Consider the following 23310-nt stretch of genomic DNA (forward strand, 5'->3'; position numbering starts at 1 on the left):
GTGGCCACATCGCTTAATAGAAACCTATTATGTTTCTTGCACGATTCAACATGAATCTAACGGCCGCCTTCTTCATGGAGCTACTCACTGAATGGGGTCCAGGGGAGGGCAGGCAGGGGGCCGGCTTCCTTCCGTGTGGTTCTGCAGGAAGTCAATCATCGTCTGTCTGACTGTTCGCAGCTCTCGGTCAGGTCCTGCCGGAAGCACACCAGGGTCAGAGCTGTGTGTGCGGCTGTCCTTGCGGGGCAGGCATACACCCACGGACAGCAGCCCCGTCCCAGCCTGGGGCCCAAAGACAGCAGGGTGCAGGTGGCAGCATATGCAATCCCAGTGGGTATGCCCAATGCCACCCACAGGTGTGGTACAGACAGCGCTGGATTCACACAACTGGAGACCACATGGCAATGAGACAAGCATGGGTGAGCCACAGGGACAGGCAACAAAGGCAGATGGCTAGACACGGCGCTGCGAGGAGCAGGCCAGGCAGCTCCACCGTGTCACTCACAGGCAGAGCCCCCCAGGGTGCGGCCTGCGGGGTCTGATCACACTCTGGGCGATGCTCGCCTGGGTGAGAACGTTTGTAAAAATTCATCGGGTGGGTTCATGTGATCTGTGCACATCTCCAAATATGTTTACAATAAAAAATTTACTCTGAAACAGTTTTTACTACAGTATTTGCCAAGCAAGGCAAAGCACAAAACGAAAATTTCTCTTTGAAGCTATTAATGTCTGAACTCTTAAGGGAAAGCAGGCAGGAAGGTCAGCAGAGGCAAAGGTGCTGACCCGGGCTGGGAGCTCTCCAGGCTCTGGGACCGTGTGTCTTTAGCAGGTTTATGAGGGGAATCTCAGGGACTAAAATACAATGCTTATGTCCTTACCTTTAAAATTTTCTCCAGTTGTAAACTCCTTTGTAAATGCTTTAAAATACTAAGAGGAAAAACACAGAACAAGTAAGAGGCAGCCTTGCGTAGGCATCTGCGTGTGTTTAAGCAACAAAACGCCCGTCACCTTAGAGGGAGCTTTACTCAATTTCCTTCGGACAGTTTTCATAAATTGATGACAAACCACACGCTTCGCCGTGTCTCTGTGCATATTAGTGTTTCCTGTCAGATTTATGAGGGGGCTAAGGTTAGCTCCAATTAGCATTCCCATCATTTACATTTTCTGACCCAACACGGCTAGAAGCAAGACAGTTCAATGGGGCTGGAATCATAAAAGACACCGCTCTCCAGGACTTGGTAGTGAGCGTGTGTCTTAATGGTCAGCTGTAACGTCAGCTGCAACAACATAGAGGATGTGCAGGAGGAGGAGACACCACGCAGTATCTCTGAGTGGATGACAAGGTTCTTATGTTAATATTAAAAACTTTCTTCATCAAAGGGTACATTAAAGACAGTGACGAGACAAGGTTACAGGATGGCAGAGATGAGGTCGGTAAGAAAAGCACTGTCCAGCTAAGAGGGAAACGTGCAGACAACAGGAAGACCCTTCACCCATGACACCCACGGCCCACAAAGCCAGATGTGCTGGCACCACAGCCGCCAGGGAAATGCAAACGAAGCTGCCAGTGCTTCCTGCTGCACTGCTCCCTGGGTGAGCACGAAACTGCCTGACGCTGCTGGCCCTGCAGGTCTGTTGTGCACAGACCTGGTTCGTGGCCCAGTGGCTTCTCTTCCAGCCTCAGCTCTCCCCATGCCCGGGAATGTGCACAGCAGCGCTGTTCAAAGCCACCAAAGCCTGGAAGAGCCTGCACGCCTGGCAATGGGGGGTTCTGGTTCTCAGAGTGACATCACTGGACAATCCCATCCAATGAGCATCGCAGTGGATCTGGGCAATGTCCCATTAAGTAACAGAAAGAGGGCCCGAAAGTTTACGTACAGCACAGTGTGACCTGTATCTGAAGCTAAAACAAAACAAAACAGGAAGCCATCCTGACATAATCCCACGCAGGGGCAGGCAAGCAAGCGTGCGACACAGGCCCTGAGAGGCCCTGGGGCGGGGCTGACACTGGTGCTGCCCAGCGTGGCACCTGTTGGGGCAGGACCACAGGTGCTGCCAGCACAGTGAAAACAACAGCCCCCAAAACACAACGGAAGCTACCATGACGTGACACCACACCACACAGCACGGCACCAGGGCTGACAAGGACGGAGTCACAAAGCTTCCCGGGAAGTGGACCCAAGGCGCCCACGTTTCTGGAGATGTCCATGTCAAGGCGTGCAGGAGGCAGCGGCACCCACGTGTACACACATGCTATGCACGGGCCTGCAACAGGGTCGCAGGTACCTCTGCCCTCTAGTGGGAGCAATGGGCACAGCCTTGTCTGCAGGGCTGACCTTGGCTCTGAAGGCAGAGGCCCTGTGCGTGTGCACGCGTGCGTGCGAGTGCATATGAGTGTGCGTGTGCGTGTTCCACTGAGGGGAGCCCCGTGGTACACGGACCACACGTGTGGCTTCAGGCCGGGGTGCCAGCCCTCGCGCTCTGGCGTCCTTGCGCCCTCTGGCCGTGCAGGCTGCAGGGGGTCTTTTCGCACATCCCCTCCATGTGACCGGGGCTGTGTGAGCATGGACAGTCCCACAGACACTTCCACAGCACAACAGGGTGGAACAAGAGCTGCCCCCAGCAAACATCAGCTCCTACAATTCCTGTGAAGTTTCAAGGAGAGAGCCAGAGAAGCCAAAAACACAGGCACTATGATGAGGCGAATTTCAACAGAGAAGCAGCCGCGTGATACTCACCCAGAAGGTGGCGTAGAAGGTGAGTTTCAACATACAAGCAGCCCCGTGATACTCACCCGGAAGGTGGGGTAGAAGTGGATGTCGTAGTCATGACACACGGCCTGGTTCTTCTCTTCCATGCAGTCCAGAGCTGCGACGCGGATGGCACTGGCCCAGTCTGAAAAGCAGGAGCATGACCTTCAGTGTGGTGAGCACTGGACTCCTGGGAAGCCCAGGACCCAGGAGTCCCCACTCCGGGCTGTGGCCACCTGAGAGACCAGCCCACCTGCCCCCTCTAGGTCATCAGTTAGGCCCTCACCACACAGAGCGTCTATGTGGAGCTGGGAAAGAGAACTTCCACCAACAGCACGATGCCTCTCCTACCACAGACGGTCACAGAACAAGCGGATTTGTGCTGAACTTGCACATCACGGAGCAGGGACAAGGCTGTGGTCCCCTAATTAAATGACACCCTGATGGATGAAAGCACTGGTAACAGAAGCGGCTGTCAGCGGCCAGCACTTAGTCAGGACAGCAAGCAAGTATGTGCAGATTAATCAGATACGGTCCAGGCTGTTTGGCAAAACCATTCCCATGTTCTCACTCCAGCGAGTACTGGCGGCATGTGAGCGGGGTCTTTCAAGGCAAGGACGCGTGCACAGACACATGTGAAGTGGTTTCCAACACCATCCCAGACACTGCCCGCAAACCCTGGAACGCCTATGCCATTTTGGGGAGGCTAAAAGGAGCCATACATTTTTTTGTTACTATCTCTAAAATTTTTGCTATGGAAAATTTCTTTTTTTTTTTTTTTTTTTTTTTTGAGAAGGAGTCTCGCTGTTTCACCCAGGCTGGAGTGCAGTGGCGCTATCTCGGCTCACTGCAGGCTCCGTCCCCCGGGGTTCACACCATTCTCCTGCCTCAGCCTCCCGCGTAGCTGGGACTACAGGCGCCCGCCACCTCGCCCGGCTAATTTTTTTGTATTTTTTAGTAGAGACGGGGTTTCACTGTATTAGCCAGGATGGTCTCGATCTCCTGACCTCGTGATCCGCCTGCCTCGGCCTCCCAAAGTGCTGGGATTACAGGTGTGAGCCACCACGCCCGGCCGCTATGGAAAATTTCTAACGTGCAAATAAAATAGAGATAAAAATGTAACAAATCCCACACATTCTACCTCTTGGATCAATAATTACCAGCTCAAGGTGAATCCTGTTTTGCCAAAGTCTCCACCCACTTCCAGAACCGTCCCACAACAAATCTCAGCACGTCATTTCCACACAAAATCCACCAGGCTTTGCCTCTGAAAGATGAAGGCTCTCCACTGGGCATGGTGGCTCACGCCTGGAATCCCAGCACTTTGGGAGGCCGAGGTGGGCAGATCGTTTAAGCTCAGGAGTTTGAGACCAGCCTGGGCAACACGGTAAAACCCTGTCTCTAAAAAAAAATATATACACAAAATTAGCTGGGCGTTGGTGGCGCACACGTGCAGTCCCAGCTACTCGAGAGGCTGAGGTGGGAGGACTGCTTGAGCCCGGAAGGCAGAGGCTGCAGTAAGCCGGCAACAGGGGGAGGCTCCGTCTTAAAAAAAAAAAAAAAAAGTCCCTATTTGTTCGTTGTTTAAAGTTTGTTTGAATCAAGATCCCAGCGAGGCTTGTTGGTTGCTGCTGGTGGGTCCTGGCACTTTCCTTCTCTGGGTTTGACCAAGAGCACCCCGGACTCCTGGCTTTTCTGCAACAGGGCACTCAGATCTAGATTCTTGTCTAATTTGTTTGGTGAGATTACTTTGTAGGTAGTGGAACATGCTTCCACCCAGAGGCAAGCGACGCCTCTCTCCTTAGTGATCACGACCTAAATGCATTAATACACTAGGGCTGCAGCGAAATGGTGACGTGTCATCTCTCACCATTTGCTCATGATGAGCTGGGACAATTCTGTAAAGAGAGACCTGCCCTCACTGCAACCCAGAGGAATGACTCACATGAGGAAGGGGAGTGCCCGGCTCGTGCTTCAGTCACCAGTATCAAAGTCATGGTTTCCGAAGCTGACCAGTGAGGTTTTCTTTTTAAAAGATTTGTGTTCTTTCTCTGGGATGTAAAAATTGCACTGCCAACAATTCACAAAATGTTTCCTGGCTCCTCACCCTGTAGGGGTCCTTCCAGGCCCTGAGACTTTGAGGGGACAGCCTAAAGGGGCACCAATGGGTCAAGGGATGGGCGCTGGCTATCCCGGAGCCTGGAGGCCTTGCCAGAGTCAGCAGTGTGGCAGGACACGCCGCACCGTGGGAGAGGCAGGTGCAGACGCGAGACCCAAGCGCCCGGCAAACGGACCTGCCTGGAGGAATGGAGCCAGCCACGTGGGGCGCTGCTCTGACACAGCCTTGTGACCGGAAGCCCAGTGATTTCTGAACGGGAGGGAACGTTATGTCGGCCTGTCACTGAGATACTGATGAGGCTCTTTGTTGCCTTGTATTCTGATTCTGACCACTTGTCTAAATCAATGATTCGACTATAAATCGTGTAAAAAGAGTAAGAAGTCTTTTCTGAGAGCAAGCTATGATCTCAAACTTCAGAGGTTCTGTTAAAAGCATGCCTGGAAGAGACGGAACATATCACCAGACTCTGTACAAATATGAAGGCTTGTATGTGTTAGCGGTTCAGATTGCTATTTTTCTACGTAATATACCACAGCTTTGTTTAAGATACTGGCCTTTTCTCTCTGTAATTTAAAAACAAAAAAGAAAGAAACCTCTTTCAGAAACAATGACCAAATACCGTTCCCGCTTACACTGGCTACGTGAAACCAATTCATGTTTTTTTTTGTTTGTTTTTGTTTTTGTTTTTGTTTTTTTTTTGAGACAGAGTCTCGCTCTTTCACCCAGGCTGGAGTGCAGTGGCGTGATCTCTGCTCACTGCAGGCTCCGTCCCCCGGGGTTCATGCCATTCTCCTGCCTCAGCCTCCCGCGTAGCTGGGACTAAAGGCGCCCGCCACCTCGCCCGGCTAATTTTTTTGTATTTTTTATTAGAGACGGGGTTTCACCGTGTTAGCCAGGATGGTCTCGATCTCCTGACCTCGTGATCCGCCCGCCTCAGGCTCCCAAAGTGCTGGGATTACAGGCGTGAGCCACCGCGCCCGGCCCCAGTTCATGTTTTGAGGCCACTTTCAGTGGATGAGGGAGAAGCCACAGCAGCTCTCTGCATCCCCGGCCACACCTTCCCCATGGAACTGAGGAAGTATGGTTCATGCTCTCACCCAGTCAGCGCAGCAGACGGCAGGGGACGCGGAAACAGAAGGTGCTCCCAGCAGCCCCGCCGTGGGCAGCTCACGGGTGGACCCCTCCACAGCCCCGGCCCCACAGCCCCGGCCCCTCAGCCCCGGCCCCACAGCCCCGGCCCCTCAGCCCCGGCTCCACAGCCCCGGCCCCTCAGCCCCGGCCCCTCAGCCCTGGCCCCACAGCCCCGGCTCCACAACCCCGGCCCCTCAGCCGTGCATCCTGGCAAAGTGTCTCATTTCCGTGGCCTTTCATCTGGCTCACAATTCCACATGGTTTCATTCTGTTTATTGGGAATTTCTATAACACATTTTTATTCCACACTTTTTTTAAGAAAAGCACCTTTGTGCCCAGAAAGAACACGTAAGAAAACAAGAAGTTGCTCTGAGAGCCCAGACTGCACACACAACAGAATCACGGCCGTGTGACATGATCAAGCCGGCCTACAAACAGCAAACACAAAAGACAGGAAGAAGACAACGTTCCAAGACGTTCGCCAGGATTTGGTTTTCACGGTGGGATCTGGTCCCATCTGTGGTTTCTCAGATTTGTCTTAGGGCATGTTACTTACAAAAACAAACACAAAGCGCATCCCCGCTGACCCAGGCACCCGCTGGCTGCACCACACCCTGTCCTCCGCTGGCCACCTCTCCTGCATTTTTCCTAGTTTCTATCTTCCCACAGATCTTGGTACAAGGTGGCAACACAGCGCCCTGCACAGCGGCCGTGGAACTCTCCCAGCACCTCAGGTGAAGGCCGCTTGGACAGTCTGGGCCCAGGCCAGGTGGTGCTGCTCTTTTTAAATAACCCTCCTGGCTGGGCGCGGTGGCTCACACCTGTAATCCCAGCACTTTGGGAGATCGAGGCGGGCGGATCACGAGGTCAAGGGATAGAGACCATCCTGGCCGACATGGTAAAACCCTGTCTCTACTAAAAATACAAAAATTAGCCGAGTGTGGTGGTGCGTGCCTGTAGTCCCAGCTCCTCGGGAGGCTGAGGCAAGAGAATGGCGTGAACCGGGGAGGCGGAGGCGGCAGTTGAGCCAAGATAGCGCCATTGCACTCCAGCCTGGTGTCAGAGCGGGACTCCGTCTCAAAAAAACCTAAAATTAAATAACTCTCCTGAATCTCAGGCAGCGCTAGAGAGAATGTGAAGAGTTCAAATGTGGCTGGTGGGAATGGCTGTCAGCCCTGCAGTAAACAACTCTGTAACACCTGGAATGCAGAATCCCAGGTGCCAAAGGGCTGAGCCCATGAGGAACAGAGGCACGATCCGATCCAGGCCTTACAACTGCTCCCTGATTCCTGTGCCCCACTCCCAACAAGCTCATCCACCACAGGGCGCTGCCCAAAAACACATGAGCCTCAGTAGTCGGCCTCCGTGACGGCATCCTCATCACGTCAGGCCACAAATCCACCCTGTCACTGGCTCTTCACAGGCTCTCTCTCTCCAATGAGGCTTCAGATTCCCAAGACCAAACGTCTGTTGGTTGTTTCTACCTGTTACTCTTCCATGATAAGCAAGTAAACATTCAAATCAAGACTTAAGTACACAATTCTAACATTCTGAACCGAGCTGGAAGGCGCCTGGGAGAGTGCCAGCCTCCAGAGGATCCGCCAGACCCAGCACTGCTCCACTCACTTGTCCTCTCCTCTCCCCTCCAGCCATGCACAGGCCTGACCTCCGTCCCACCACCCCTGGGCCTCTGCCCCGTCTCCTCCCTGGTGGAACTCTTTCCACGGACCTGTTCCTGGTTGCTTTCCCATCTGTTTCACGATTTGAACACGGGTAACACCTCAGCGAGGCCTTCCCTGAGCCCCTGCCTAGGCCTAGTTTCACTGGCAGGAAAAGCCTCCTACCAGCCTTGTTCCCATGGGAAGTAAATTTACACAGCCCTTTACAGTTGACAAAGCTTTCTGACCAAATTGTCTACCACGGGAGTGGCCTGGTGACAAACACGGGATCCTACAGAGGGGGAAGCTGACGCTCGCAGAGGCCGAGGAAGGCTCCAAAGTCCGTAGGTCCGCACAGCACGCACCTCGAGCGTGAGGGCAAACGTCCTAACAGGCGCGCCCGACTCCGACTAGTGTGTGACCAGAATACGCCCCCATCCTACCACGGCGAATGAAGACTCCCCGTCACGCAGGTCAGATGCTGCCGCCCAAACATGCACCCGCTACACCCTGAGACAAACACCTGTGGAGTCATCATTCCACCAGTTCCCGTACAAAGGCTCCCGCAGGCCGCGGGACACGCTGCCTCCTTCAACATGTAGAAAACCAAGGCTTTGCAAAAGCAAATTATCTTCATCTTCCCAACAGATTTCACACCGTCTCTCCACTAGACCAGAGGGCTCTGCCCTTGGAAGGCAGGGATCCGTGTCCAATCAGCCTGGCAGCCCATCCCCACACACAGGAGGACCCCGGCCAGTGCTCAGGGGGTTGCGCGAAATGATGCGGCGGAAGGGCAGTGCCCCTCACAGCCCCACACTGATCACTCCTTACCCAGCCCGCTACCACGGCCTCTGTGCAGTTTCTTCAGCCCTTAATGCTTTAGAAGCACTCAGACCCACTTTATTCCTTTTGAGCTTCCATCAAAGGCTGTGGTGTGAATGTCACCACCCCTACTTAGCAGATGAGGACACCGAGCTCCAAGTCCTCAGAAGTGGAGAGAGGGAGAGCGAGCCTCAGGGCCGGCACTCCGCCCTCTCCACCCCCTCCACCCTCTCCGCCTCCTCCGTGGGTCCCGTCTGCCAGGCTCTCCCAGGGAAGAGAAACCTCTGCTCTGGAACTGTCCCACTTGCTGACCCTCAGACACATAAAAAGGGAGGCAGAGGAACTACAGAAGTCCTCACTTCATGTCACTGACAGGCTCCTGGAAACGGTGGCTTGAAGCGGAAGGACACATAACAAAACCATTTTTTTTCTCTCATCCACGTTATAAGGAAATGATGTTGACAGAAATGTCGTTATCTGAAGACCTGCCGTCTTCCTTGTGCTTCGCGTGGCAGTTTGCAGGAACTGTTGAGGCTGTGCAGTGAGCGCTTTCCGCACAGGGCGCACAGCCTCCCTCACCTCCTGTCCCCTCCTCTTCGTGACACATGGGAAGTGGTCACCTTGACCAATATGTCTTTAAACTGCGTGTGTCCACTTAAATACGCACATTTTTTCAACAAATGTATTGGGAAATTTTTTGGAGATATGCGACAATTTGAAAAAACTTGCGGATTAGCCACACAGCCTAGAAATATCCAAAAAATGAAGAAAAGGGATGTCATGAATGCAGAGACCATACGTTGATGCTACTTTATCATTTACTACCACAAAATATACACAAATCTATTATAGAAAGTTACAATGCATCCAAACCCACACACACAAAACTTACAGACCACACACAGAACCATTCACAGTGCAGAGAAAGGTAAACCACTGTCAGGATACAGTATAAGTCGGGGCCTGGAGGCTCATGGCTGTAATCCGAGCACTTTGGGAGGCTGAGGCCGGTGGATCACTTGAGCCCAGGAGTTTAAGACCAGCCTGGGCAACACAGGGAGACCCTGTCTCTGCAAAAAATTTTAAAATTAGCCAGGCACGGTGGTCCCAGCTACTTAGCAGGTTGAGATGGGAGAACTACTTGAGCTCGGCAGGTCAAGGCTGCGGTGAGCCGAGACTGCACCACTGCACTCCAGCCTGGGTAGAGTGAGACCCTGTCTCAAAAAAAAAAAAAAAAGAACATCATGGAGGAGAAAGGACATCTGCCTGAACAGGTATTTTATGCAGGCGAAAGTGCCCTATTCGGGAAACAGGTGCCACAAAGGACATGAATTAGGAAGGAAGAGGAGCGAGCACCGGCTGGGAGAGGCCGACTGCTGTTCGTGCTGCCGGGTGTATCGGCAGGACTGCCCTTGGCTATAAAGCCGCTAACCCTGAGCCTCGAACAAGAAAGACAAACAGCAGCTGCCAGTCTTTTGGTTGCAAGAGAAGGCCCGGCAATGAGGAACCCTTTTCCAGAGTGGTTCCACGGATGCTTTGTCCCTGAAGCCAGGAGTACCTTCCAGTAAGGGACTGCCTTTTACAGTGATTTGATCTTGCTGAATGCCCCTGGCCACGAAGAACTCACGAGTTCAACACCCCAGGCTTCATCAGTCTACCTGCTCCCCAAACACAAGGAGCCTTACTCTAGATCTGAGGTCCTAAGGCCCTTTAGGGCTCATTACACAGTCCTCTCAGGATGGCCCACACGGTAGCAGAGAGCCTCACAGAGGGAACATCATGACAGCTGGAAGGACTGCACCACTGAAGACACCATCGTTGTTACGGGAAGAGCCGTGAAGGCCACCGAGCCCAAACAAACTCCCGCTGGAGAAAACTGTCCACAGGCTGTGCCTGACCTCACAGGATTTATGACAGAGCCAATCAAGGAGACCATGAGAGGTTGTGGATGTGGCCAAAAGGGTAGGGGAGAAGGGTTCCATGAGATGAATCGTGGAGAAACTCAAGAGCTAACAGACACCGCACCAGAGGAATGAACAGAAGGCGACGCTATGGAGCCAACCAAGTGCCTCCTAACCAGTGCCAAACACAAACGCACCACATCACCTGGCAGAAGGCTCTCATCACTCAAGACGGCTTTTGGTTTCTTCTATGATATGGACCGTTTTCTAAACCGGGCACTAAAACTAAAGCAAACGGTGGAAGGAGGACTGGGACCACACAGAAACAGTTTAGAGAAAAAAGAAGCAAAAAAGCCAGACAGAAGGCACGACGTACCTCCATGAAGTGACACGGAACACGCCTGCCTCCCCTCTACTGCCTCCACCTCCTCTGCCACTGCCACCTGGGGCAGCCTGGCCAGGGCAAAGGCCTTCATGAGGCTCCACCTGGGACACTTCCTGAGCAGAAGGCCCACTTCTCTTTTGTGCGACCATCTTCTCTAGCTTGCTTTACTGTAGGAACACAGTACGGAACACGTGTAACACAGAGTTTGTGTCAATCGACCGTTTGTTACCAGTAAGGCTTCCAGTCAAGGGTGGGCTATGAGCTCAGTTTTTGGAGAGTTGCAGGTTATATACACATTTTTGACTGTACAGGAGCTGGCACCCCCAGCCCCCAAGTTGTCTGAGGGTCAACTGCACACATCACGGGAGTGCTGCCCTTCTAACTGACCCCCTGGAGGGCCGCCCAGACGTCCGGCAGATGTCCCACACCTTTTCCAGCTCAGCGTTGACAACGCACCATCCTAGAGCAACGGTGGCAAATTCTTTTTGGCCTGACAGAGACACTTAGTGGAGAAAAAGGTGACAGAGTTCACGCAGCCCCTTCAGGGCCAGCACGCTGGCACCCAGGAGCCTTCCTGGGCGTGAGGCTGCTGTCACTAAGACCTTTCCCGTGGACCTCGCATCAGCAGGCGGAGACAGAGGCAGGGGCCTGGAGGAAGCCCCGACGGCCACCCCCGGCTTGGGAGCAAGGCTGGTCTCCACGAGGCCCCCCAGCTCCACGGCGCCCGCCCCAGCCTCATTGCGCCGCACCCCAGCGACCACAGGCGAGTATTGCTCTGTCGTGTCCCCACATTATCTGGACTGTGTGACCCCCGCTCCCTTTACCAGGCTCGTTCCTGTTTGCCTTTCAGGTCTCCATCCGAATGCCACCTCATCTGGGAGTCTACCCCGCCCACGGCCCATGCTCAGCAGACCCTCCTTCCAGGTGGAGACCCAGCCAGGCAGTCCAGCTTCACATCCGGCTCTGCTGCTTACTGGGTTTTGAGAATTGGGGCAAGTTACCATCTCTTCTTGCCTCAGTTGCTCCATCTGTAAAATGGAGATGCCAAGGAAGATCTATCTCCCAAGGGCAGTGTGAGAATCGGCCAGGTCAAAGGCACAAGTGCTGGCACAGCAAACCCTCCGGAGCAGGGCCGGGACCAACATGCCCACTCGAAGGCCATGCCCCCACGACGGTCACACCTGCAGGGACTGACAAGCGTGTGCCGGGGATGCGGGACCAGGGACACTGCCGGGCCCTTACAGGGAGTGACGACCAAGGAAGGAGAGAAGAAGAGAAGACAACTCAGGCCGGCAGAGCAGCAGGGAGGCCGCCGCGGGAGCACCTGCAGTCAGGGACACTGTCACACAGAAGATGAGGGGAAGCCCTGAGCGGGGGGCTCGGGCCGGTTCACACGAGGCTGCAGAGCTTGGTGCGGACTTTGTTCTTTGTCTCAACCGCCACTGATGTGTGTGGAGAACTCACAAACACCACGACGTCCGAGTGAAGGAAGACGGGTGGCCAGTGAGCTGGGTGGCCAGCAAGCACAGAGCGCTGGCAGCAGCCAGAGCCCTGAAGACCACCTGCTCCCCTCACCCTCGGGCTGGGTCGCACCCAGGTGACCCGTGGAGCTCTGGTGGCTACAGAGGCAGCACGGCCCAGTGGTGGCCAAGGCTGAGCCGTCTCTTCTCCACATCCAAGGCCACGGACTCTGGGCACACAGAAAGGCATGGGTCTCTGTCTCAGCGCCTGCAGGCGCTTCCTCTACGAACATCTTCACCAGCGACACTCTCTGGCCTCAGCTTTGGGAGGAACAGGGCTGTGGAGAGCAGTTTCCATCATAAGGATCTTGTATGGAACTTCACGGCCACCTTAGCTGAGGGAGCAGCCCGTCTCCCTCTGGGTCCAAAGTCACCGGCAGTCAGGGTCAGGGCCGGGAGAGGGGCTGCACCCCACCAAGTCAACCCGGACCTCTCCCAGTCTAGACTCTGCAAGCCACCTGCCACCCACCACCTCCACTCAGCTGTCCCAGGCGTTGTCCCAACGCTCCTGACCCTCCACCTCCTCCCCACTCCCTGCTCCGCACAGAGAGCCAGGTAGACAGCTCTCCTCCATGGGGCACCCGGAGACAGGACTGGCTGCTGCCCAAGGACAGAGGGCTGTGCGCCGGCCCCTGGGGAGATGTGCGGTGTGTGGAGATGGGGCAGATGCTAGGTGGCAATGGTGATGTTTCTCTTTCAGCCGGGCTGGATGGACATACACGGGTGGAATCCACCCTCTGAAACAGGCCACAGCTGCCAGCTTAAATAAAGGAGACAGAAAAAACCCACCTTGCTTTCCCTCGAGTTTTGGCCAATCTGAGGCTTTCCTCATGACAGCAGGAAGAGCCAGCGCTGCAGCATCACCTGAACCACAGGCCTCCTGGCCAAACGGGTGCTGCAAAACCCAGCGTGTGCCCTGAGACTTACATGGGTGCACTCCACCTTGACACCTCTGATAAATAAAATACCGGGTGAATTCCCAGCATGAGGAGTGCACATCTGAAGCCCGTCCTGGGCCGGCGACACCTGGGGCCCGTCCTGTGCCACACCTGGAGCCCGTCCTGTGCTGGCGACACCTGGGGCCCATCCTGGGCCGGCGACACCTGGGGCCCGTCCTGTGCTGGCGACACCTGGGGCCCGTCCTGGGCCGGCGACACCTGGGGCCCATCCTGTGCCACACCTGGAGCCCGTCCTGTGCCGGCGACACTTGGGGCCTGTCCTGTGCCGGCGACTCCTGGGGCCCGTCCTGTGCCACACCTGGAGCCCGTCCTGTGCCACACCTGGAGCCCGTCCTGGGCCGGCGTCACCTGGAGCGTGTCCTGGGCTGGTGTCACCTGGAGCCCGTCCTGTGCCAGTGTCCAAGTAGAATTTTTCAAAAGCTAAACACACAATTCTCGCACAAACGCAGAGTGAACGCGCGTCAACGACGTTCTTCCACTGGGACTGCTGAAGGAAATGGTGAGACCAGGCGGGAAGCACAGAGAATAGTGCTACCTGCCCCCAGGGACAGTACGCAAAGAAACTGTCCTATGGAGCAAGAAAACCACAACCTTTGGGCTTTCCTTGTCTACCAGACAGACGAGGTTGGCGAGCTCACGAGTAACCCCAGAGCCTGGGCCCTTAATGAGCAGTGAACAGCAGGGTAAACACAGAGACGTCTGTCCTCCAGGTCACAGCCCTTGGGCGAGCCTGTGCAACATCCCAACACGATGTTGAGAGGACACAAGACTCAGCTTTTTGTCCTATTTCCAGGTTTTACCTAATATTTCCTTAGCAGCTGGGCGCGGTGGCTCACGCTTGTAATCCCAGCACTTTGGGAGGCCGAGGCGGGCGAATCACGAGGTCAGGAGATCGAGACCACGGTGAAACCCCGTCTCTACTAAAAACACAAAAAAATTAGCTGGGCGTGGTGGCGGGCGCCGGTAGTCCCAGCTACTCGAAGAGGCTGAGGCAGGAGAATGGCATGAACCCGGGAGGCGGAGCTTGCAGTGAGCTGAGATCACGCCACAGCACTCCAGCCTGGGTGACAGAGCGAGACTCCGTCTCAAAAAAAAAAAAAAAAAAAAAAAAAAAAAAATTCCTTAGCAACAAGATGCAGAAAACTAGCCAGACGGGGAAACTCACCAGCCGGGGGCCAGGAACAAGAGCTGTGCCTTGGGTAGGAGCGAAACGCACTGCTCTGCATCTCGGGTGCGTGCCCACCTCCCTGCACCCTCTCATGCTCCAAGATGACAAGACATGGCCTTCGGTAACTTTTGCCCAAACACTGTCTACATGACCTGAAACCACAATTCTGCCAGGAAGGCACAGACTTCCCCTTTGTTCCCTGAGGATCCCTCACAGTTCAGGGAACCCTGAGCTGGCCTTCCAAAGACAATGCTCCCTGGGCCTCCTTCCCGCCTCGCAATCCAGGCCCTGAGCAAGCCCGGCGGGCAGCCTCCTCCCACCTGGCTGTGCCAACCCTCCCTCTGCCCCTCAGGCCCCAGCTGCCACGCGCGGCCTGGCCTCTCTCACACATCCCACTGTGCTCCGCTGGTTTCTGGCCTTCAGTTCTCCAGAGAGCAGCCAGAGAGTTTTACCTAGAAAACAGGTTTCTCTGCTTAAAATCGTTCTTTGGCATTCTGTTGCTCAGGAAGAAGACAAGCACTGTTTACTCAACCTGCACCTGCCTGCTGCCGGGCCCTCAGGGACCTCGTGGTCGCCCCCTTGAGCGACCAAGGCCCTATCAGAGTCCTTTTAGCTGGGCATGGTGGTACCTGCCCATCGTCCCAGCTACTCAGGACACTGAGGCAGGAGGGTCCCTTGAGCCCAGGAGTTCAAAGCCAACCCGGACCACACAAAGAGACCGGTCTCTAAAACAAAAGGTCCCCTGGACACCGCAGTCTTGGCTGTCTCGGGTCCTCTGTGCTGGCCATGCCCCTGGCAGGGCCTTCACCTCGCGGCTCCTCTCCCAAGTCGCTGCCCTCTGACGCCTTGCTCTGCCACCCAGGGCCAGTCCAGTTTCTTTCTAATCAGTCTATTCATTCTTCTAGGGCTTACAACCTACAGGTAACTTACTTATTTTATTTTGAGACAGGTCTCACTCCGTCACCCAGGCTGGAGTACAGGAGCGTGATCACGGCTCACTGCAGCCTCAACCTCCTGGGCTCCAGTGATCTTCCCATCTCAGCCTCCCAAGTGGCTGGGGCCACAGGAGTGGGGATCTTGCTATGTTGCCCAGGCTGGTCTTGAACTCCTGGGCTCAAGTGATCCACCCACCTTCCAAAGTACCGGGATTACAGGCGGGAGCCACTGCCCCGGCCACTTCCTTGTTTTATTTGTCTTCCTGTTGACTGTCCGCTGCTCCCTCTAAAGCACAGGCTTCCTCAGGCGGGGACCTCCCTGCTTTGTTCCCTGCTGTTCCTCCAACAGATGAATTTCCAGCGCAAATTCATCCCGGAGCGTGAATTCACGCAGAGCCCCTGCACACACTGCAGGGCGAGAGAAGTCCAGCTCCATCAGTCTGCAGGGGCAGCACCTTGACCTGCCTCAGTACAGCTACGCTCCCGACACCACCACCCCACTCAGGGTCGGTCCTGGTGAAGGGACATGCGGGCACCCCATGATGCCTTTGTCTGTCCTTGAAAGAATGCCAGCCCGTGTGCTCAGGGAAGGCCGAGCAGATGAGGGAGAATTTCAGTTACACAGGCCGCCCTCAGCAGCTGAACAGGCGCCAGGAGTCCCAGCAAGGACCCGGCAGATGGACGGTATTCATGGCAACACAAAAGATATAGCAGAGTCCATCTTATCAAATCAAATACAAAACACGTAAAAGGCTTCGCTTCAGGGCACTGGCCTCATTCAATGGGTACCCTCCCCTTCTCCTGCTCTGCCCACCTGTCTAGCTCTGAACCTCTAAAGCAGAATGCAAATGGCCTGCTTTCATTGGGCCTCTGGGGTTAGAGCCAGCTGAGAGGCACAGGGTGTGGGCAGGGGCGGGGGTGCCCAACCCAGCACAGCCAGGGGGTTCCAAAGGGAGGCAGAAATGAGACCGCAGGCCTATTCTCACTTCTGCTCAAGAGCCTGGCTATTTTAGGACTCCAGTCTTAAAAATAGTTGGGAAATAATTAAGCTACTATATATGGTAGACTAACATTTATTTCAAACGTGCTTGTCAAATAACTCTAATACTGAATCTAACAAGATTAATTCTGCTGCTGCTTGTCACGTTCTAACGAAACAGTCTACAGAAGTCTAATGTACAGCCAAGTATCAATTAGTTCTAGAAAATGATTACAGTAAAGATGAAATAATCTCGCAAGTTTAAATGCAACTAGAGAGCTGTGTTTAAGGGACAGAGCTCCACTGCAGCCTCTCCTTCCTGAGTCTGGGTCATGCTGGGGTCTCGAACTCCACACATCAGTCCCTGGAAGAAGACCCTCTCTGGGTAGAGCCCCCTCTTGGCTGAGCAAAGGTCTTAGCTAAGCTCCAAGTTCAAGGCACAAGTTTGGAATAACAGGCCTGGGTAGAAATGAAACCCACCTAGCAACCAGGAAAGCCTAACACAAATCACCTAGAAGTTGCCAAGGGCTGGTCTGAGAAAACCCGGGCGCACGCTACGGTCGCCTCATCTGGGAACTGAGGGCAGGGCTGGGTCCCAAGAACTCTTGATCCCCAGCATTACCCTCAATTCTGGTAAACCAAAACTACACGTTCTTCAGCCTCGAAGGGTGCTCCAAGGTGACAGCAATCCCAATGCTGCTTATCTCTTGGGAGGGAATGACAGTCCCTCAGCCCGTCCTCCGTCAGGGAAGCCCAAGCAGTGCTTACGACATGGGTCACCTGGGTCACCCCATGGCACAACGACCGGCATGACACAGCGGAGACGGCTCCCTGGACGTGGCTGTAAGGCCCTCTTAGGGAACCATCCCATCTTACTTCAACAACAAGTAAGCAGCCTGGGTCTCTCGGTGCAGTCTCAGACGCACCAACCACAGCCACTGGGGAGGCCAGCGTGGAGCTCGGCTGCTCCGATGCACCATCCTTTCTGTAAAATACTCATGTGGTCACCACAGCGGGGCTGCATTAGGCCATTTCTGGGCCCATAAGGAGACAGGAGGCCTCCACTGCCCAACTCTTCCTCCTTCCACCCTCTCCATCCTCCCGAGTCCAGTGAGCACCCGGCGGCTCTCACCCAGCAGCTCTCACAGGTTGTCAGCCCCGCCAGATGCCCGCTGACACCTGCATGTCCCCCTCCCTTTGGCCCTTAGTGTTTCTTTTTCCAGTAAACAGATAATAAGCCTGTGGGGAACACCAAGTTCTAATTCATCTCCAAGAAGCCTGCAGCCTAGTCGAGCAGACGAGAAACCAGACCAAGTGGGACAGAGGAGCTGGCAGCAATCACAGAGTGCCCTACGCTTCCTTCAGGAGATGTTGGATGTGTCCGGCTCCCAACCCCCACCTGTCCTCTACAAAGACAAAGGAATGAACTCCCATGGCTCCAGGTCACCCACACCTGGACACCCATCCCGGCCTGTCACTCAGCTGCGTGACCGTGACTATCCCACGCAACCTCACGTGCTATCACCTGCAACACCAGCGTTCCCGCCCTCCTGAGGGCAGGTCTGGGAGGACTCAGCCTGTTGTGGGTGGCGGCCTGCCCTGTTTTCTCAGGCTGACCAAGTGAAGGAGATGGGAGGGAACAGGCACCAGGGCCACAGAGGGCACACAGGGACACAGGCCCTGCCTTTAGGGTGCACCCTCTTGTCCACTCAAGACTGCAGAGGCATCTCGGAGATCTCACCGGTCAGACGGGCCGAAGTATAGCCCCAGGCCCTGGTGCCTCATCTTCTATCACAAACCCAGCAACCACCACTGCCAGGCAGATCTTCAGGAACTCAACAAGGTTTTGTTCTGTAAAGCACTTAGAGGTGACAGGCTTAAGCCAAATCTCCACAAACACTAGAATGACACTTGGTCACACCAAACAGTATACCTTTTGTTTGTTAAGCCACCTTCTTATAAGGAAAAGCATTTATTTTCCCAACCTTGAAAAAGCCAAGTCAAGAGCTAAAGTTCAATCCAAATTTCTGAGGAAAACAAAGGTGCCCTGGCCTGTCCTGCTCCTTCCAGCTGCAGGCTCCTGGGAAGCAGAGTCCGCACCTAACCATCCTCTCCAGCAGCCACAGGCATGGAGAATGCAGGGCGTGGCGGGTGCCGGCCAGGGGGACCAGTGGGAGAAAGTGGCTGGACACTCTAAGTAGAAGTGGGGGCCCATGCCATGGCCTGTGTGCCCCCAGGGGATCAGCAGGATGACCTAGGTCACAGGTGATTGATCAGGGCCACAGGTGACTGATCTGAGTCAGGTCAACAGGGACGTAAGAAAACATGAGAATGTTGACAACGGGAATGACTGCATGCAGCCAGACCCCCGCACTGCCATGGGCAATGTGCGCCCTATCCCTGTGGGACAGCTCCATGCAGGGATGACAGACAGGGAGCCAGACGCCAAGCAGACAGTTCTGACCTGGCACATCTGGGCTGGGGCTGTTGAGAAGCAGGCATTTCTAACAAGTCCCCAAGTGGCTCTACTTTGAGAGTCGCAGCCTTAGAACAGCTCTGGGGACTCCTCAGTGCCGAGGGCTTTTCATCCCTTTCTACCCGGCCTCCACCTCCCACAAGCCTCATGGGCACAGCTTGGCTCTCAGGACTGTAAACCAAAAATAAAATCCTGAGTCCCCTAACTGACTGAACTGAACCCCCTCTTGGCCAAGGAGACCCTCAGGAGGGCAACCTGAGGAAACAAATTCCAGGCCCTGATGGCAAGGGAGGTCAGACACGCCTGGTTATACCACCTCCCTTTGGAGTTTAGGCAGAGCTGACCAGTGTGAATGAAACCGAGATCACAGATAGCACAGCCTCAGCAGCAACGACACCACACTCCAGCCTGACTCGGGTACAGCACCACATGACAGATAGCAAACCCTGAAGGGAATCAAAATATTTCACCCCCAAATACATTTATTTCCTTGATATATTTGAAAAGGTCCTGCAAAGCTGTCTTTTGTGAGGGAAATTTGCATCTGTAGAGAATCTCCCTTCCTTTCTAGGTCTTTCCTGGATCTAGGAGACATTTAATGAGTCTGACAGCAATCAGGTCTGAAAAGATACATTTACCCTCTGTTCTCCCCAAGGCTGCTGCCTGTGAGGCTTCATCTACTTAACCTTGGCCTCCACAGCCCCTTTAGCTTAACTCAAGCATTTCTCTTTGCTGACTTCAAGTCTTTAGACAAAGCTTAACTCTTTCAATCAATTGCCAATCGGAATCCATCTATGATCTGTAAACCTACCCCTTCCTATACATGTACTGATTTATGTCTCTCTGCCTATAACTTCTGTCTCCCTAAAATGTATAAAATCAAATTAACGTGACTGCCTGGAGCACACTTTCTTAGGACCTCTTGACACTGTTCCCCGGGCCATGGCCACTACACTTATTGGCTCAGAACAAACCTCTTTCAATATTTCATAGTTTGGCTTTTTAGCCAACAGGACCCTCTGCCTGGGCTCCCTGAAGCCCTCTCCCTGCTGCCTGGTCAGGCCACCGCTGTGTCTTTCACTTTCAGCCACGTCCTCCTCCAGTCTCAGTCTCAGGCGCAAGCCTGTTCTTCCTGCCGTGACTGGGAAGACAGTCAGACCCTCTAAAGGAGGCTTATTTTAGAGTTGAGTTAATCACACCACTGGGTATGGACGTTACTGTGTGGCTCTCAAGAGCGGCCTTCCTTCTGAGCTCCGGGGACAGTTCTCAAGGCTGCCTATGTGCTGCTTCAGTTACAGAATTTGCAATATTTGAATCTGGTACGATCTTTAGACTTCACCGACTCAACTGAAAAAAAAAAAAAATCAAAACCAAAACCCACAAGAAAAGTGACCAAGTCCTGCCAGGGCCACCTGCATTTTAACGAACATATCTGTTTCTGCCACTGAATAACACACAGGAACTGAAGGGTTCCCTACATGATTGAATTACTTGTTTGTTTTCCTAAAAGCAGTGTCTAAAAACCCCACTGAACAGTTTTTCTGTCCATCTCTTCCAGTCTCTGATCCCAGTTCTGAGTCAGGTCAACAGGGACATAAGAAAACATGAGATCAAACAGGAGGAATCCGTTAGAATCAAAGGGCCCCAGCTCTCTAAGAGGAGAATGCATTTTAAAGATAACCATTTACAATGACATACAAAAGCCCTACTTGGACTTGAAAAAACAAGTTTCTTTACAAATCTGTTTGGCGATGAGGAAAAATACAGCAGGATTGGGTGTAAGACATAAAAACAAAGGTGCAGGAAGAAAGAGTAGCAATTTGTTACAGGTCTTGCCCACTGAAACATGTAATTAGAGGTTAGCACAACAGGAAGTCCTGCCAAACCTCACTGGGTCGGGAGGACCTCCTACTTCAGTGATTTAAATACCATTTTAAGGGAAGGGTGTTGTGAATGCCCCCCTCCCACGCCAACTCTGACCCGTAGAGCAGGCGAGTAACTTCCTGACTGGTTAACAACGTGCGACCAGATGAAAGCACTAAACAATAAAATGCAGAACACTACCAGCAGTTTCTGGTGAAAGATTTCTCAAAGGCTGTGCATCTGTGATCAAGGAACCCACCAATGAAATGCTTCGTAGAGTTAAAAAGAAATTGCTTTGTAGGTTGTTTTGCGGTATTATAGAGAAGTCTCCAGAGTATTTGGATTTCTAAGTTGTGGGTTCACTTTGAGCACCCACTATACGGCCAGCTATCCGAACCAGAAAGTTAGTGATGAAGGTTTAAAGGGAATGGGTGGCTACGAGTGTGGAATAGGAATGAGGGATCCTCAGAGAACAGGAATTCTAGGCACTAATGTGGAATAACTCGGGATGGGGTGTGTGGACGCCAGGAAACAGCTAGGGTAGAAGGCCTGGAAGGTCAATGAAGTTCTTGGGGCTCAACACACTGGTATTTTGGGAGCTAGGATATGGGAGAGCTTCCCTATCCCCAAGTGTGCGGTGAGGGCTGCGGGAGAATGGTTTCATTTTGACTTGAGACAGCCCAACTCGTCAGGATCTAACGGGGATTACCTGGGGGAGACATGGGAGCAGCTGGCTTAGTCCCCTGCCCCTGGAAAGGCCAGGGTTGGTCCGAGCCGGGTGCCTCTGTGGGGCAGGGGCTGGCTCTGCAGTAAAGAAAGAAAAGCGCGGGAGGGGCCCCGGGACCCGCCTTCTGGGGCGGTAGCAAGGGGTCCCGGAAGGCCGCGGTCCCGGGGGTCGGGGGTCCCCGCGCGGGGGCGCGCCTCACCTCGCACATCCCCGGCCAGGGCCCGCCAGGTGGGCGCGTAGCCGATGCAGTGGCCACACCACGACGAGTAGAACTGCACGAGCCACGCGGCCGAGCTGTTGGCTGTGGCCCCGCGCACGCTGCCGCTGTCCAGCACCCACACGGCGTCCTCGCCCGCGCGGTACAGCCGCGCCGCACCGCCCGCGCCCGGCCCCGCCGCCGCCGCCGCCAGCAGCACTAGCAGCCGCGGCAGCCGTGCGGCCCGCGGCGGGGGCGAGCGCCGGGCTCTCAGCGCACGTCCTGCTCCGATTCCCGAGCTGCGCGCCACAGTCGCCCCGGCCGCCGCCATGTTGGAAGTGTCGCCGGCGCGCTGAACTTTCACCCTGGCAACCACCGTCACGTGCGCCGATGCGCCCGGCCCCGCCCCCGCACGTCTGACCCCGCCCTCTCTCCCCTCTCCGCCCTATGGCCCCGCCCCCGCCCATGCGTGGCAGCCCCGCCCCCAAAAGTCTGCCGTCTCCCTGCCCCGCCGCGCGTTCCCCAAACCCCTTTCCCTGAGCCGGCCCAGGTGGCCACATTTAGCAAATGGAAGTGCACGACGCCAGGTTCAACGTGAATTTCAGACAAACAGTGAGTCGGTTTTTCAGCCTAGGTCTGTGCCATGCCTGAAATACAAATTTAACAAGACATTCTTAGACGTAAAAAACTATTCCGGGGTTCTTGTCAACCCCACCTGGGGCTTCAGAGGGTCTACAGGCCAGCCTCGACTTTTTAATATAAGATTTGAACGCTTAGAAGATGCAGCAAAACATCCACTCAAAGTCAGATGTGTTGCGTGCTACCTTTTAGGGTGTTCCAGTCGAACGCAGCTTCATGGTTTGGAAATGAAATCATATGACTTTTTTGCTTCATTGAACAGGATACTTGATTTTTTTTGTTCCTATTCCTAATTTTTACACATGTCAAGATTTTCTCTGAACTGTGTGACCAAAACAAAAAAAGGGAGTGGGAGAGCCTGGGCAACATAGTGAGAGCCCATCTCTTAAAAAAAAGAAAAAAGCCGGGCATGGTGGTGCACACCTGTAGTCCCAGCTACTTGAGGGGCTAAGGTGGAGGATGGCTTGAGCCTGGGAGCTTGAGGCTGCAGTGAGCTGTGACTCCGCCACTGCACTCCAGCCTGGATGACAGAGCGAGATGTTGTCTCAAAATAAATAGTTAACTGTATTGCGGGGTTCTGTGTAAGATTTTGTTTAAAAGGTTTTGCTGCTAACAACGGTTAACCCCAGATCAGAGGATTCTTCCCAGAGGGCCCCTGGCCAAGGCGCCTGCTCCCTTTTCCTCATGTCCTGCGTCTCCCCGTTCATGTTTCCTTCCATCACCCACGTTTCCTGGCTTCTGCTCTGTGCCAAGCCCTGGAGACAAAGCGAGAACAAAACCGAGCCCCCAGTGTCCCTGGCCTGCATTCGGGCAGACCCAAAACAAACCAACGTGTAAAGCAGCCAATGCGTGCTATGAAAAGCAATGAAGCTGGACAGGGAGACAGGTGCCAGCAGGGCTGCCGTACACAGGAGGGTGGGGAGGTCTTTGAGAAGGTGACCTGAGTGGAGAAGGAGGTGAGGGAGGAGGCACATGGCCCAGGCAGAGGAGCCACACATTCAAAGGCCCTGGGGCAGAAGGGTGCTGAGCACGCTGGAGGAACAGCGAGGAGGAGCCGGGCCTGGCGGGAGCGGAGCAAGCTA

At 54.3% G+C, this 23310-nt stretch overlaps 1 protein-coding gene across 3 annotated transcripts in view; it reads right to left on the bottom strand.

The window, feature by feature from the left end:
• The window catches only part of QSOX2 (quiescin sulfhydryl oxidase 2), a 37686-nt gene extending 15764 nt beyond the window's left edge, over positions 1-21922 (bottom strand). Inside the window, exons 1-5 of one of the 3 annotated variants that reach the window (XM_032165639.2) lie at positions 13544-14180; positions 13076-13285; positions 2795-2895; positions 879-927; positions 89-194 (exon numbers count right to left, since the gene is read on the bottom strand). In XM_032165639.2, coding sequence (XP_032021530.1) covers positions 89-194; positions 879-927; positions 2795-2895; positions 13076-13118 — 299 coding nt within the window. In that variant the 5' untranslated portion in view covers positions 13119-13285; positions 13544-14180. Of the gene's footprint in view, positions 1-88; positions 195-878; positions 928-2794; positions 2896-13075; positions 13286-13543; positions 14181-15343; positions 15998-21592 lie in introns of those variants that run through there. The other 2 variants (XM_032165637.2, XM_032165641.2) reach the window with 2 other exon arrangements.
• Positions 21923-23310: the final 1388 nt, after the last annotated feature.

Source organism: Hylobates moloch, unplaced genomic scaffold, assembly GCF_009828535.3.
Source record: "Hylobates moloch isolate HMO894 unplaced genomic scaffold, HMol_V3 SCAFFOLD_10, whole genome shotgun sequence".
Lineage (NCBI taxonomy): Eukaryota > Metazoa > Chordata > Mammalia > Primates > Hylobatidae > Hylobates > Hylobates moloch.